This window comes from Panicum virgatum, chromosome 4K, assembly GCF_016808335.1.
Source record: "Panicum virgatum strain AP13 chromosome 4K, P.virgatum_v5, whole genome shotgun sequence".
NCBI lineage: Eukaryota > Viridiplantae > Streptophyta > Magnoliopsida > Poales > Poaceae > Panicum > Panicum virgatum.
Genome location: NC_053139.1, coordinates 11,221,156 through 11,237,860, shown reverse-complemented (window position 1 = coordinate 11,237,860; position 16,705 = coordinate 11,221,156). Strand labels below are relative to the sequence as shown.

Below are 16,705 nucleotides of genomic sequence, written 5' to 3'. Positions count from 1 at the left end.
ACGCCAACCGCCGGCGATCGGACCCCGGCCGCCTGATCGCGACAAATTCATGGCACAATGGACACGGTCGCCGTCGGGGCCGGAGCACCTCTGCATCCCTGACAGGCTATCACCCCGGCCCCGCCGTCGCAACCGCCACCGAACCGGCCGTGACTGCCCGCCGGCCTGGCTGGGTACCTGGCCTGACGCGTCCGATCCAGAATTCCATGGCCACGGCGCACGTACGCTCCCGTACCCCCGGCGTGATCCGGCCGGCCGGATACGCCTGCGCTCGCGTGCACGGGCGCCACGGCGCCCGCCCACGCGACCCGGCCCCCCGGCCGCCTCCCTTTCTTATGCGTCTCCTTCCAACCCGGGGGGCTCAGGCAGGCTCCCACCCGCGGATCACGCGCCGCTGCCAAACCGCCTCTGCTTCACACACAAGTTTTCCCCCGGGCGTTTGACTCCCGCGCGCCGCGCCGAGAGCGAGGGGGTTCTAGCCGTTTCCTCCTACTCCTCCTCAGTGGAACGGCAGCGCCCGGTTCTCGGGCCTGGCTGATTGCTCCCTTCCCCTCCCCTTTCCCTGGCGCGCGGCGCGGATGGGCTGCAAGGGGTCCAAGCACGCGCTGCGCGGGGGCGGCGGGGCGCCGCCGGAGCCGCGGAGGCGCTCGGGCCGCCTGCCGCCGTGGCACTCCGTCGCGCTGCGCTCGGCCGCGCGCGGGACGCTCAGCCTCGACCGCGCCGCGGCGGCGGCGGCGGGCCTCGTGTCCCTCGACGCCGGCGCCGGCGGCGGGGTCGAGGGGATGATGAAGGCCGGCAACGACGCCGATGGCGTGGGGAAGCTGCTCGGGCCGTCGCGGTCGTTCGCCGGGTGGCGCCCGGCGACGCCGCTGGCCGTGGCTGCGCCGCCCAAGCGGCAGAAGAGGGCGGTCGTGGCGGCGGCGCCGCGGACGCCCAACAAGACGCCGGTGCGCGAGCCCCCCGAGGAGATCAACGTGTGGGAGCTCATGAAGGGGCTCGACGACGACGACGACGACGGTGATGATCAAGAGGAGGATGGCGATCGCGCCCACTGCGAGGAGCGGAAGGCGCGGTCGGCGCCCGGGTCGCCGGTGTTCGATCCGGAAATCCTGGACGCGTTCCGGAAGGCGCTCGACGAGCTGACGCCCGACGAGCCTCTGCCTGACTCCGTCAAACGCGTCGGCGGCGACGTCGAGAAGCGCGAGATTCAGATGTTCCCGGGCATCGTGCGCGCGCGGGTCAGCGCGCTGCAGGAGAAGATCAACGCCAAGTCGAAGCTACCCAAGAAGGCCTCGCCGCCGCCGGAGAGCGCGGGCCGGGCCGTGGTGTACCTTACCAGCCTCCGCGGGATCCGGCAGACGTACGAGGACTGCTGGTCCACGAGCGCCGTCCTGCGCGGCTACGGCGTGCGCGCCGACGAGCGCGACCTGTCGATGCACGCCGGGTTCAAGGACGAGCTCCGCGCCGCGCTCGGCGGGGGCGCCGGGCCGCCGCCGCTCCCGCAGGTGTTCGCGGACGGCCGGCACCTGGGCGGCGCCGAGGAGGTCCGGCGCCTGCACGAGGCCGGGGAGCTGGCGGCGGCGCTCGGGGCCTGCGACCCGGCGCCGCGCGCCGGCAAGGGTGGCGACGCCGAGGCGGCAGAGACCTGCGGCTGCTGCGGCGGGGTGCGGTTCGTGCCGTGCGACGCTTGCTCCGGCAGCTGCAAGGTGTTCGCGGCGGAGGACGACGGCGCCGGCGCGTTCAGGCGGTGCCCCGAGTGCAACGAGAACGGGCTGGTGAGATGCCCCGTCTGCTAGCGGCGCTGCGCAATTTCCTTCCTCTTGAGTTCGTGTGGAATTTTGGTGAGCCCTGTTGTTCAATGCGTTTGTTCCCCGATCGTGAACGTGATCGACGACCACTTGTCTATAGATGAAAGAATTGAGAACATTTGTTACTTATTCTAATCCACCCATCCCTCTCATAAAATATTTTTTTTAATCTACATAGAAGAACTTAGTGTTTGACCAAACCTCAAAATACCATCAAATACCTCAAAATACCATCAAATAAAATGTTTCCGCCTCAAATGCAATTGTTTTGTCACCACGATCTGTTTTACCCGCCCTGCGTACCCACACCTCGCGATTGCATTTGCTACCTCCAATCCCTCCCGCGAATCACGCCGCACGCTCATCTGTTTCCCTCTCTCCTCCGTTCCTTCTTCGCATCTCATCCCAGCGATTTCTCTTATCGCCCTCTCCCCGACGACGGCGCCTCCCCAGACGACGCCCTCCTCCCTCGCGACGCGCCTCCCCCCGTCGCCGCCTCCTCCCTCGCGACGGGCCTCCCCCAGACGCCGCCTCCCCCTGGCGGCAGCACCGCCCTTCCGTCCACGCTGTCCTGCCCCGTGGAGTCGTGGGTGGCCGTCGCCTCCGCCTCCCAGCACCCCCACCTCATCGCCGCCACCGCCGTCGTCGCCCTCTTCTTCCTGCTCTTCTTCCCCGTCCACCTCGCCCTCCACCTCCCCAGCGTCCCCACCTCCTCGCCGCCCGGCTGCCACGCCAGTGGCCGCTTGCCTCCACGCCCCGCCACCTCCTCCTGCTACTCCGCCGCCGCCGCCGCACCTCCAAACCCCACCCCGTCGGCCTTCCTCCCGAACCTAAATCCGCGAGCCGTCGCCACCCGTGGCCCACCACCGGCGCCGCCGTCGCGGATTCCGCGAGGAGCCTTCCTCCTCGCGCCTCCTAGCCAGTCGCGCCGATTTCGATTCCCTCGGCTCCGACGACGGCCCTGGACACCTCAGATGTAAGATTCTTTGGGCCTTGCCCCCTTTCCCTCTCCAGCTTCGATCCGCTCATAGCGTAGCTTCTTGACGTGGTTCTGGCGGTAGTTCCTCCTTTCTTCGCCTGGTTCAACTCTTGTTGTTGGTGTCCTAAGATCTTGCTATGGTTGAAATAGATGCTGCGATCTTGCCAGGTTTGTAGTGTTTGATTTTCTTGGGCGTTCGCCTATTCTAAGCTTACATGTTTTCTGCTGGCTGTGCTGGGCAATCAGCTTATATGTAAAAGCCTAAAAGGTTATCTAATTGTTACAAATTGTTCCTGTGTTTGATTTAGGTTGTTATCTTTTTGTTTCAAATAAATGTGCAGGGCAAATGCCATTACTTATGATTCTAGATTCTGGAGACCGACCTTCTGGCACTATTAGGTAAGTTCAATTCTTTAGCATAGAGCTAAATGAAATCCTATGGAATAAAATCCTCTGTAGTCACTGCTCCTCTTGAAGCGATTCCAGGAGGAGGGGCTCTCTGCCGGTCGTGGAAGGGGCCACCCCAAGGTGCCGAGTTGTTTGATCGGCGGTGGCCGATCTTGGCTCGGATGGCTTATTCAGAGTTTTTGGAAGATCCTTGCAAGCAGTTGAGGTGCTAAAACTGGTTGTTAACTCCATATTATATTATGCTATTTTGATTCAATCTGTTAATGGCTTGTGCCATTTTGGTTCAAGATTTCTTTAAAGACGTGAAGGGAGAGGATGCTGGTGATCCTTCTGTTTCCTATGGTGATATATAGCACAACAGGGAACACACCTAAGATCAGTTCATTTGACAAACTATACTATATAGCACAACAGGGAACACACCTAAGATCAGTTCATTTGACAAACTATACATAGTGTTGATCAGGTATGGAGTATTTTACTTAGCAACTTCTTACTGTATATTTTATTTAGCAACTTCGTATAGCCTGTCATAAGGAAATTTTTAAATGCAAACATAACATGATTTGGTTATTAGATGATTATTTTGCGACCTGACTTCTGATATTTGCAATTTAAGAACAATGCAACTTTGATTATTAAGAGAGTTTTCGAATAATGCACAGAGTAGTGCCGCCACAAAAACTGGCTTGTTGATTCAAAAAGTTAATTTAATAGAGAGAACTCTCACTTTTATTTTCATTATCTTTGTCTCAGAACATCAATTCATTCCTTATCTATAATAGTAGATACTAGCCAATTGATCGGAAAACCTGAATGGTTACAATCCTTTAAAAGTATTGGTTCCTGTTAGAAATGAGCAGATTATTGTCTTTAATTAAGGTGTAGTGCAATTTTGCATGGTGATTACGTTGTCATCTTATAGGGTAAATGGCTAAATTCAGAGTGAGGGTTTTCTCGATTTGAGATCATTCTCTTGTTCTGTAATTTTATAATTTCTCATCTTTATTCAGAGTGAGGGTTTTCTCAATTTGAGATCATCAGGTAAACATCAAGGAGATAAGGAAGCAATGAGGAGATGTTGCTCCAGGATAGGTGATCAATTCCCATGGCTTTATCTGAGATGGTTGCTCCAGAAGCTTTTTAATTAGCGGCACAACAAGGAACATGGCATTGCATCTCATATCACGCTGAGGCACTAGCAAGGGGAATTGTTCTTGTCGGTGCCGAACTGCCGATGAGGAGATCCTCGCACCTGTTCTGCCACTGCACTGTAGCCTATGTTGATCTTTGGTGTTGTTTCCCCTAGCTGCAGGTATGTTATGAAGAGTATCGAGGATCTTCTCCTGATGTGTAGACTGTAGAAACAGTTTGACAGGCTCACTATTATCGCCATTCTTATATCAAGTTGGATATATTCATATATCATTTTTAGAATACTGTATGTTAAGGTGTCTAGGCTAGATAAAGTTTGAGAAGGTTGGGAATGTGTTTTAAAATTACAACCTACTGCAATATGATCTTTTAAATATTAAGATGTCTTATATGATTGTAGTTAATAGGTTCAACCATATCAAGCTGACAAGATAAACAGGAATCTTGAGTAACTTATTCAACCCCTAGGGTGGCACTGGAAACGACAACGATGCAGCACAAGATGCTTGCCCAAATGTTGCTGGAAGGGGCACATTTAAGGTATGAGTTTCATGGTTCTGAATCTTTTCTTTTTTGCCTGATTATCAATTTTGAAAGAATTTCAGGTGTCTTAGTTCTGTCCCAGTTTATGTTCTTTTCTGAAAATGGGTAGTTTCAAAGATATCTGTTTGCATCGTTAGGTTGTTAAGGGAAAAAACTTTCCCTTAATAGATTTAGGGTTGTCAAGCGGTTACATTCCTAATAGATTTTCTTCTTCTGCATCAATGCATTAACATCAATGCATCATGGAATCACCAACATACATGCTACGTCTGAAATTTCATTTGCTTCCAGGAATCAAGTTGCAGCTGAAACACTTTAGTTTGACAAAAAGTGAGACCGAGCTTCAGTTGTTATGACGATGGGTCCTTTTTCAGAGAACCAGTGCTGGTAGTATTGCTCTTTGTTTATAGCAATTAATCTGATGTTGTTAGTAACACATGAACTGGATCACTAATCAGTTAATGATGAAATCTAATGCATTAGGAATGTTCATTAGAACAAATCTAACCGCTTGACAACCCCATTAGTAGTTGTCATGGTCCAAATCAGTGCTTTTACTCAAATATTTCATGTTCATTCTCATGAACCTGATGTCGACAGGTTGGTTTTAAATTACTGGTGCATTACATCTTTAGCTCTGCAAATGGTCTCACTCATAATGTCCCACCAAATTGTATTACATGTGGTCATATTGTAATCTACATGTGGTCATATTGTAATCTTCTTGCTTGTCATGTTTGTTGTATATTCTACACAGTTTGCTATTGATTATATGAATCTCACCAAAGGTAATGTTGTAACTGCTACGAAATGATTTTAATTTTGGCTTCTCTAAATTTCTAGGCAATTGGTGTGTTCTACAATTTTTTACAAGCTGATGTGTGCTACGAAGAGTGCATATATCTCCCTCAACACCAGGTAATGTATGCTTTGTTCTTTTAGTCTGAATTCTTGCAGATTAAATCAAAACATTATTTTTTTCTGCTTTAGTCTAAAGTACATTTCCTGAATGAAAATGCTTAATTGATTTTGTACAAGTAGTTTTCTCCGAAGTATTCAAGTGTTAAGTGACATAATTATTTTCAGTTTCTTCGAGGGAGGGCCTTCTGGAACCGGCGCTGCTCCCTTGCTTGCTGTAGTTTGGTGAAACGGATTCATTATTGTCCCATGGCAGTGGTATTTTCTTGCATGTGTTGCAATCAGTCGCAGGAGTCCCCATCATTACAAGCTGCATTCAATGAACCTGAACCTTAATATTGAACGATCCAAATGTTGGAGGATTCAGCCCCGTTTTAGGCAAACTGAAACTCCATCTAGGTGGACATAATGAAAATTAGAACAAGTTCTAATGTTCGAGCCTATACTTAATAGTTCAGTTAGCGCTACCAGGAAAAAGACATTGAACCTTACAACGTATCTGTTTGCACTAGGTATTTATCCCTGTAAGCATTGAACAAGTCACTGGTACTTAGCAATCATAAATGCCTAGAAAAGTGAGATACAAGAAATTGATTCATTGGGATTAGTGCATTGTGATGAACTAATATATGCTGCAAGTATTATAGTTATATATTCCCTATACTATCAGGCATTCAGGATCTTATTCTTATAAAGTGATCCTCATTGTTTTTTACAGGTTCAGGCTGCAGAGACATTGATATAGCATTATCTCTATACTAAAAAGAGGCTAAGGGTGACGTTTTTCTTGGTGTTTCGTCCGTTTCGTCTGTCGCCCCAACTACGTCCTCGGGAAAACGGGGACCCTCTTATCGCTCTTGCTCGCTCATCTAATCGCTACATTACACTATTGTGTGGACACATCACCCTTCCTTGTAGTAATTTAGGTTTTCAAAGCTTGTCAGTAGCAATTGAGGTCGAATGGATGTATCCACTTGAAAAGCTGATGGAAGAAGAGGCTGGCAGTACCATTTTATCATGCTCCAGCAGACTGTCGCAAGTGACGATTTAGAACTTGAGACATGCAGGCAGGCAGGCTGCTTCAAAGTTGGACTTCTCCTAAACCAGTCTTAATTGAATGGCGAGCAATCAAGTTACTTCTGATAAGGTTGATGAGTTAAAAGCTTAAAAAATTATTGCAGCTGCACCCCTATATATATGTAGTACCTAAATAATATTTTGAGTCAATGCGTCCAATTAATGCCCAGGTATTTCATTTGTAAAGAACTTTTTATGATGTATCATGTTTGCATTCAAAAGGATGCACTCTGCAATGAAATACGTGTATGAGTATGATAAACAGCAAGAGCCTTTCTGAAATACCAGAGTCTGCAATTTCAGATCCTTCGATTAGTTCATATTAGATTGGATTGCTATGATATTAATAGCTAAATTGTTCTTTAAACACGTGCTTGTGGCCCGTGCATCTCCACTAGTACAGATCAAGAGGAGAAACAAAAAACAGCGTCTTGGGATTCAGATGAGAATTTCGGTGTGAATGGCCAAAACCTGAGTTTCAGTGTGAATGGCCAAAACCTGAGCCAATGTGAACCGGTGTGTGCGAGTCCTAGAACTGTCTGATCCAGGGTTCACCAAACCGGTGAGAACCGGTCCGGTTTGACCAGTTATCGGTCAAATCGGTCCGGCCCGGTTTCGGTTTGGGCCGGTATCAAACCGGCCCAAATTTAAAATTCAAATTCAAAAAAATGAAAAAAATTCAAAAAATTCCTAAAAATATTTCAAGGTGCGACGAATCTAATGGTGTCGAATTTTCTCAAAAATCATTCATTTAGTATAGTTTGCGGGGATTTGAAGTTAAACAAAAAAAACGTGCATATAAAAATATACAAATACAATGTAAAAGTAGTACAAAAAAGAGTTGGAGGGTTCATTTAGGCTAAAATATGTTATACAAATATTTATTTAGTATATTTTGCGGACATTTCAATTTAAACCAAAATAAAAATTTTGAATTTGGCCGGTTACCAGTCAAACCGACCGGTAAACCGGCCAGTAAACCGGTCAAACCGACTGGTAAGCCGGTACGAACCGTTTGCACTGCGACTTTTGAATTCAAATTTGACTTCGATCGGTTTGGACCGGTTTCCGGCCAAACCGGTCCGGTATACAAGTACCGGACCCGCCGGTTTCGCCGGACCGGTCGGTAGCGTTAACCTGGTCTGATCCCGGTGCACAGTCAACAGCGCCCTGGCGCTGGCACTGTCAGTGGCAGCAGAAATGGGAGCTTCGCGCCACGCCGCCATTGCTGCGCTGCTGTTTATGACAGAGAATACAGGACAAGATTCTCAATGATTTGGCGCCCACGTTTTGCGTTCGTACAGGCGGCCGTACACACACGGGGAGTAAATGGCGTGGTGGCTGGAGGCCTACTACCACTCTACCAGCACGAGCGATTGGGCCAATGGCTGGGCGGTTGCAGCTGCCAGTTGCCACGCCCTGTGCGGTCGCGGGCAGTATACCAACCGTGCCGTCCCGACCAGGTAACATGTGGCCGCGCCGTGGGGTCGCGCCGAAGTGAGTTGCCAATTGCAACGGGCCCATAGCTTGATCTTGCACTTCAGTTTTCTTTCTCCCAAATCTAAACCTTGAAAACATCGTATCGTCAGCAATAGAGTGTTTCTGTCTGCATAGTGTTTTTTCTTTGAAACGACAGCATCAGCGTAGTGTTGGACTATGTTGTTTCTAGATTAAGGAAAGAGTCCCGGCCTCTCGATCGATCATTCGTAAAGGAATGTTCACAGCCACAATATTACAAATTGATGTGACTCAGGCTGCTAGCAAACGCCAAACACCATCCAAAAGATCAAAACATATACATGAAACTCGATACAAAGTGAACTACAAAGCAGAGCTCCGTCGCCTTCGTGCTCGCCGCGCACGCCGCCCTCGCCCTCCTCTTCTTCTGCCTCCGCGAGTTCGTGCGCCAGCCCGGCGGGGGACAGTGGGGCAGCAGCATCAAGGCCGCTGTGTGGGCTCGCTGCCGCCGGTTCCGCTCTGGGACTGTGGCCACTGCCGCTCGCCTCGGGTGGTTGCGTCCCGCGCGCCTCCATCTGCCGGACCGCCCCTTCCCGGTGTGGTGGCCTCTGGGCCTGGGGATCTCCTTCCCGTGGCCGCAAGTTGGGGGTTAGCTGCTGCCCGTGGTCGCCGTGGGTCGTGGGGGTTCTCCGTCGGTGGGGGCGTCGTCCGTTGGCACTGCCGTCAATGGACGCTCGTGGCGGGCAGCACTCGTCTCGTTCCTAAGATCTCGGGCGAAAGCTCTGTCCAGTGCTTTGCTGGGCCAACAACGACGACGCTTGTGGGTGTCGTTTCCCTCCCTGGTGGCATTGTTATGTTGTCCTGGGAGATGTTGTCCTTCCACCTCTTCGTTGCGGTCTCCATTCTTTCGGCGCCGCGGCGGGTCGTCGTCACTGGGTGGGTGCTCCGGGGTGGAGCTGAGGTGAAGGCATTTGCCTATCCGCAGGCCGATGATGACGACGACTTCGGGCACCATTTTCCTTCTTGGAGGCATCATTCGTTCGCTTCTAACCCCGCCGCGCCCACCGTGGCTGGTCGCCTTCTTCTGTACCTGTCTCGCTCTGATTTATGCACTATCGTCTTGGAAGTTTAGATCGTTGGCGGATGCATTGCCGCCGTACATTGACGGATGCTTTGCCGCCGTGATCGTGTTGCTTGGTGAATGCTTTGCCACCTGTGGTTACTTCGAGCTTGGCGGATGCTTTGCCGCCATTCCTTTATGTTTTGCCGCTATGATCGTGCTTTTCGGTGGATGCTTCGCTACCGTCTCCTGCTTCGTGTTGGCGACAGTTTTTTGTGCAGGTCCAGCTCTTCGAGTGGACTTTGTTTGGGTGGCTTGTTTGGAGTGTACTCCCCCTCGTGTTTCTTCTGTTGTTTGTTCGTTGTTGTGGCCTATTGTGAGTTTGTCTGTATTTTTTCTTCAGTGTTTCTTTTTCGTTAGTCCTTTGTGTTCTTGTGTGGTCCAAGTCCTGTTTGGCCGCAACAAGGTTGTGTGTGTAACTGCTTTCTTTTTAATGAAAAACGTGCTCAGACACGGTCGCGAAAAAAAACAAAGAAGAACTAGAAACCAGACACTAGTCTTCAATCACGCTCATGAAGTTCCATTCATACTTGCTCAAAAACTCCATGACAACACTCTCCATAGTACAACAACTCTTTAGTGAATTCTCCTCTTTCTCTTCGGACAACCGGGACCAACACCTTGTCCCCATAAAGTGACCTGCAAATACAATATTTGAAAAACAATATCATTTCTACTCAACCAGGTGGCCTAGCAAAGAGCCAATGCCCACAAGAATACGTTTTCTAAGCTTTGCAGAAAAATCCATAAGCTAAGAACCCAACAAATTCGAAATCTAGGTGGCTGAATACCAAACAAGACGTACATAGCATTCCAAATGAACCTTGCCACATGACAATCCAAAAACAAATGTTATATTGTCTCATTACAGCAATACAGCTAAAAATGCCTACTTCCTTTAAGTACCACATAAAGACTTTAATCTTAAGTGTTACTATGTAATTACTACCGCCAGGGTATACTCCCTCCGTTTTTATTTACATGTCGTATTAGATTTGTCCTAAATCAAATTTGACTAACTTTGCCTTAGTCTATAAAAAAAATATAGCAATAACTATACTATCCAATCTATGCACTGTGAACATATACTTCACCGTGGATTCAATGAAACAAAATTAGTATTGAAAATGCTATTATTTTTTATATAAGTTTGATCAAAATTTATTAAATTTGACTTAGGACAAACCTAACATGACATGTAAATAAAAATAGAGAAAGTACCATCATTGCCGTGGATTCTAGAGAGTCCGGAACGTGCAAACGGGCAATCAATCCCATGGTTAAAAAATCAAATCATTTGGGGGTGGGTGGGTGGGTCGCGGGGGGGGGGGGGGGGGGCGAGAATGTACGCAGGCTGCTGTATACGTATGCTAGTGTAACGAACTCACAATCCACAAATGTAATGGGCTGCCCTGTATTCTCAGAGATCCTGGCGCTTTTTCCTTTTTTATATTTAAAAAAATCAAAATTTCAAAAATATATGTCCGTTTTGAAAAATTTCAAAAATACCCCCGGTCGCCCTAGGGGGGCGACAGGCCCTAAATGTAATTTTTTTCTTTAAATTTACAACGAGGTCCTTGGCCGGGGGCGCGCGGGTGCAAGGGGGGCCTGTCGCCCCCCCCCTCGGGCGACCGGTGGACCCCGTCCACAGGCGTGACAGGGGGCCTGTCGCCCCCCCCGACGACCGGGTCTCACCCCCCTATATAAGCATTCTACCCCCATTCTCTCCTCATTTTAGCCCAAAAATTCCACCAAAAATTCAGAAAAAAAGATAGGGGTGAGGAGAAGGGAAGCGGCGAAGCCCTGCCGGATTCCGCACTTGTGATCTGTAGGTTAGTACATTAGCTTATGTATTTTTCCATTGGTATTGTAGAGTAATTTAATTTAATTAGTGTTATAGTAGAACCATTTAAGTAGGAGTTTAATGATACTTTATTTACGTAGTAGTAAATTAGTTTAGAAAATTAGTACTACGCGTTTATTATTACAATTGCAGTACTATTAGAGACGTGTTTATAAATTAATTACGATTTAGAATAGAATTTCGCATATGCAGTATAGAATTTGAGTGTCATCACGTAGTTATGAATACTTATATGTTGTAGTTGAAATCCATACTTAGTTTTTACGGATTATTGAATAAGGTATTGAAGTAAAGAGTATAACTCGATAAGTATTCTGTAATATACAGATATGTCGAGCAAGATGCAGTTTCAAGTATTTTATGGTGACTACAATGTTTTGTATGGGCCAAATGGAGTAGACCTTTCTGCCTTTAAGTGCACATCTAGCGTCATAGATAAACCTCTGGAAAGGAGTTTTGATTCCATATGTAAGTGGCTGCAGCGTGGGTTCCGTGTTGATCCGTTGACACATGTGATGACCGTCCAGTCTCTTGTTAATTGGGAGGTAGAAAGTGATTTATGGGAATTGATGATGATACACAGCACTAATGACTGACAGAAGTACATGCAGGCAGCTCTAGAGCGTGGCTGGCCTCTGGCCATTCTTGTTCAAATCCGGGAGAAGACACAAAATGAAATCCAACATGGTGCAGATCAAGGAACTCCGAGTATTGAAAAGGCCAAACTGCACCGCGTCATATCGACAGGTACAATGGAGCATAGATTTGAGGTTTTATGCAAGGATAGAACTGGTCGTGGTATCCGTAGAGATAGGGTGGTACAAGAGAGTTTGATTACAGTAGATGGCAAAGCCTTCTGCTCTTGCATGAAGCCTAAGTTATTGCATTTGCCATGCTCGCATCTCATTGCGGCATGTGCAGAGTCTGGGTTGCAGTCAGGAGTATTTGTTTCACCTTACTTCAGCAAGGAAGCAGCTGTATCCACCTGGGGACATGAGGTATACGTGATTGGAATAGTGGGACCTTTCATTCAGGATAATGAGAATAAGATGTTTATTCCTGATCCAGCCACTAAGAAAGGCAAAGGCCGCCGTCAGACACGTTGTATTCGGAATGGTATGGATGAGTCCGAAGCAAGCAAGGCACAGAAGCGTTGCAGCCAATGTGGAGCATTGGGTCACAACTACAAAAAGTGTCCTCAGAATGCACTTCACGATGCTGCTGACGTCGGTCCTTCCGGAAATCCCAGAGATGGTGCACCTCCTACGTTCAGACGACCATCGGCGAGAATTGCTCGTGGAAGGCACTCGGTGTCATGATCCACAATTGTATCGAATATATCTGTAATATGTAGTAATCGTGCGTCCAGTTTGAATGGAACATATCTGTAATGTATAAATATCGTGCGTGGAGTTTGTATCGAACATATCTGTAATATGTAGTAATTGTGCGTACAGTTTGTATGGAACATATCTGTAATGTATAAATATCGTGCGTGGAGTTTGTATCGAACATATCTGTAATATATAGTAATCGTGCGTGGAGTTTGTATCGAACCTATCTGTAATGTATAAATATTACGCGTCCAGTTTGTATGAAACATATATGTACCTATGTGTTCTCATATATTTTTTGAATGCAGATATGGAGATGGACTCCTTGCTAGACCCAGTTATCGACTCGAACCACAAGTCTTACTTTGCAGCAGTTGAGCACCGAGCCCTAGAGGTGCTACATCCTCGTCCACCCGGGGAGGCGATCTCTATACACCACGATTGGGTTGACAGGTTTGTAATGAAATATTATTATTTATCACTTATGTATTCGTCGGTATTACTTTGTTTCGACAATTTTGTTTATTGCAGGTGACATGAGGCCGGTCTACTGACTCTGGGCCGTCTTGTCGAGGGTGGGCCTATTCAGCTCGACCGATCCCTCCTGACAGCGCTCGTTGACAGATGGAGGCCGGAGACACACATGTTCCACCTCCCGTGTGGGGAGATGACTCCTACGCTGCAGGACGTGGCCTACCTCCTCGGCCTCCCTATCGTCGGGGAGGCTGTAGGTCCGCATGTGGTGGCGGCCTCGTGGAAGGATGACCTGGAGGCCCGTTTTGCCCTGGTTGACCGCGTGGAGCATGTCCTTCGAAGACCTGGTTCCTACAGTTTACAGTACATATTCATTGCATATTTAAGTTTAATTGTTACAATTCACATGTTGCATTGTCAGTTGAAACTATTAATCTTAATTGTTTATGCAGCCTGCCCTGTTAGCTATGGATGCCGATGAGTACAGTGTGACCAGATCGCTGGAGGCGTACCTACTTTGTTTGTTTGGTTACATCATGTTCAACAACACTCATGGCAACTCGGTCGATAGGATTCTCCTTCCGTATGCATGGGAGATTGCGGATGGGGACGAGGACGTACCGGCCTACAGCTGGGGTGAGGCAGTACTTGCAGCCACTTATCGTGGACTCTGCGACGGCTGCATGAAGACACATGGGAACGCTATCCTGGCGGGGTGCCCACTACTGCTACAACTTTGGTCGTACGAGAGGCTAGCCGTTGGTCGGCCCATCGTCAGCCACGAGCCTTACCACGGGGCCATGTACGGCGACGAGGAGTACGACATGCCCACTATGGGAACTCTCTGGATCTGGCGTTAGGTACGTTCGCAACAAATCTAATTTTGTTATTCATTGTTACATGATGTATTAGCGCACTTTTAATTTTATTTATTCGGACTGCAAAGGTCCTGGGCGCATGCGCAGGTTAGACGTGCATATCCTGAGTTTGTTTCGGAGATCGACATGCTGACGCCCGAGGATGTTGTCTGGGAGCCTTACAACAAAGAGGTTGTGGCTACCCGTGCACTAGTAGGCCTGTCTTCGCACTGCTCCGCGAATGCGAGCCTGTGGCTTACTACAGGCGTTCTGGTTTATGACATCGCGGTTGAGGCATATTGCCTCTGGAGAGTCAGGAGACAGTTTGGGCAGCACCAGGAGTTTCCGGTGCCCACCGCGTTGGAGCGTGTCAGTCGCCAGGACCACAGGTAATTTTGAATGAACTTGGCTCATACATTCGTGTCGAATCTAAAGATTCTTAGTGGTCCACTTTTGTAGGTTGTCAAGGAGTGGCTTGCCGTGCTCTGATGATTGGCTCACCAAGATGCAGCCGTGGGTGGACCAATGGGAAGAAGCAGACAAGCACTTGGTCCATCCAACAGGACCACACACAGACAGCTCCTTTAGGGCTTACCTCACATGGTACTTACCCCGGACTCGGGCTCGTCTGATTTATGTTGACACTCACCCGCACCCACACCAGGCGAGGCCTCAGGATGGCTATGCCCGGCACCACGTGGAGGCACTAGCTGGCGCGGTGAGTCTCTTGATCATATTTGCATATATATATATATATATATATATATATATATATATATATATATATATATATATATATATTAATATTCATAAGATAATTCATGTGTTTCTAACTGTTCCTTTACTGAATGGATGCAATTTTGCCTTTGCAACATGATGGAGATGGACTGCTCGACTTACCTGACAAGGGTACGTGCCGGATCCCCAATGACCCAGTTTGAGCAGACAGAGGCATGGTCGAGGCAGCGTGACCAGTTGCGTCAGGTAGTGCACAACTTGGGAAGCCGTGTGCAGTACGAAGACAGTCACAGGTCGTCCCAGGCCTCGTCGTCGTTCCCGTGTCCGGCGACCGTGCACGGGCCGACGTCGCAGTACTACACAACTCCAGGTAATGTAGATATCTTTTTAAAATTAGATCAAGTGTTGCTACATATTTACTAATATCACAAACAGAATACGATCCAGCTACTGCATTCGGCCATATTGGAATGTTTAGAGGGGCACCACCAGTTGGCGGACCGTATCCAGGGATGGTACCGGGCCACAGATACCGGCCTACACAGGTTAGTTTATGTTTCGTATTTCGGTTTCTACATGTCATGACGAAAGACACGAGCGTACTCTAACATCCGCATTTTATGCGTAGGATTCTACCCCGATGCAGGCGCCGGACCTTCTTCTTCCTCCTTTCGACCTGGTACAAAACACTCTCTCAATACACTCACTAATTTACCACGCAACATATGTTGGTTTACGTTTATATGTTACGCAGGGTTTGTTTCGAGTACGTTCGTTCCAGATAAAGAGGGCTTCACCTTAGACAAACTCGACAGCTTGACTCCAGACTCACCTGGCACGCACAGTGACCCCGATGTCTTGGGATATTCACAGCTAGGAGGAGCACCACTTGTGATCTCTCAGCAGCAGACACCGCAGCCCCTTTTACGTCCTGAGCGACAGGTGAGGTCTCCGGATCGTCACACCTACTCCGAGGGCCATGTCCGTGCCCAGCAGAGGGCTAAGAGGGTCCGACGCCCTAGGGATGGTTAGATATATCCGATGTTTGTATCTCTGATGTTTATTTGTAATGAGATAGCTGTGGACTGCTTATTTGTATCCGATGTTTATGATTGTGGTAGTTTACTTGTCATTTGTTTCTATAGATACTATTGATGTGAACTTGTTATGTTTGTGGGTTGCATAATGCTCGTGAAATAAGGGAAGTTCTTGCGAATTTTTTCCGTGATTTAATGAAGGACAAGTTAGGTGCGGTAGGAGTTAGCGGCTGAGATCCCGCCGACGATGATGACGACTACCGCATACAGTGTAAACTTCGTGACACGCTCGAATAGCTCAAAATAGGGACCATAGTGTATCTAGCTACGAGTACGAGATCACAGGTTGCCACTGCTCAGCACGGCGATCACGGGTTTCCCACATGTCGCATTGTTTTCCCAGACATACGTGACAAAAGACGACAACCTTGCCCTTTCACCATTTCAAAAAGATGTGACAACACGGCAACCACATCAGCTCACCTTCAAAGCAGTCTCTCTGGCGAGGACGACGGCCCTGTCATTCTACAGCGAAGGTCTATGGCGTGTAGTGGGGAAGGCGGCATCTAGGCGCGATCGACCGAGCGGCAGCAATGCAGTGATGTAAGTCTGCATGCACTTAGATGCTCTACATGCACAGAGATGCATCGAGTAGTTAGTTTGAGAATCAAATCTAGCCTTTTCAGTGTTAGGTCAGCTAGCCTCTTCACTGTGTTGTCATGTAGGCTTTTCAGGTGCATTTACACTCCACACTCCGGGTATCAGACCTTTGTGCGCCTATAGATACTCCGAAGTTTGTGAACTCCCAGCAGCACTCAAACACCAAAGCTCATTGTATACCCAATGTCTGGAGGTGGGCGGGAAGAATTACTACGGTTTTGGGAAAGGAAAAGGGGGAAGAAAGGGAGACCCCATAATATGGGAGGGGCCTCTTG

At 48.5% G+C, this 16,705-nt stretch overlaps 1 protein-coding gene and 1 long non-coding RNA gene across 18 annotated transcripts; both read left to right on the top strand.

Moving 5' to 3' along the window:
* Positions 1-359: 359 nt before the first annotated feature.
* On the top strand, positions 360-1,923 carry LOC120703096 (uncharacterized protein At3g28850-like). The gene has a single exon (XM_039987105.1). The coding sequence runs from the start codon at positions 579-581 to the stop codon at positions 1,794-1,796; it is 1,218 nt and encodes a 405-aa protein (XP_039843039.1). The 5' UTR covers positions 360-578; the 3' UTR covers positions 1,797-1,923.
* Positions 1,924-2,126: 203 nt separating this feature from the next.
* On the top strand, positions 2,127-7,170 carry LOC120703095. 17 transcript variants are annotated; one of them, XR_005686769.1, is made up of 8 exons: positions 2,127-2,784; positions 3,129-3,400; positions 3,484-3,661; positions 4,240-4,890; positions 5,185-5,280; positions 5,737-5,811; positions 5,980-6,069; positions 6,530-7,170. It is a non-coding gene; the product is annotated as an uncharacterized LOC120703095 (long non-coding RNA). The 17 variants fall into 17 exon arrangements; XR_005686768.1 differs by having other exon boundaries at positions 2,128-2,784; positions 3,129-3,186; positions 3,274-3,400; positions 4,209-4,890; positions 5,185-5,811; XR_005686763.1 differs by lacking the exon at positions 5,980-6,069 and adding an exon at positions 2,870-2,955 and having other exon boundaries at positions 2,131-2,784; positions 3,129-3,186; positions 3,274-3,400; positions 5,185-5,811.
* The last annotated feature ends 9,535 nt before the right edge of the window (positions 7,171-16,705 follow it).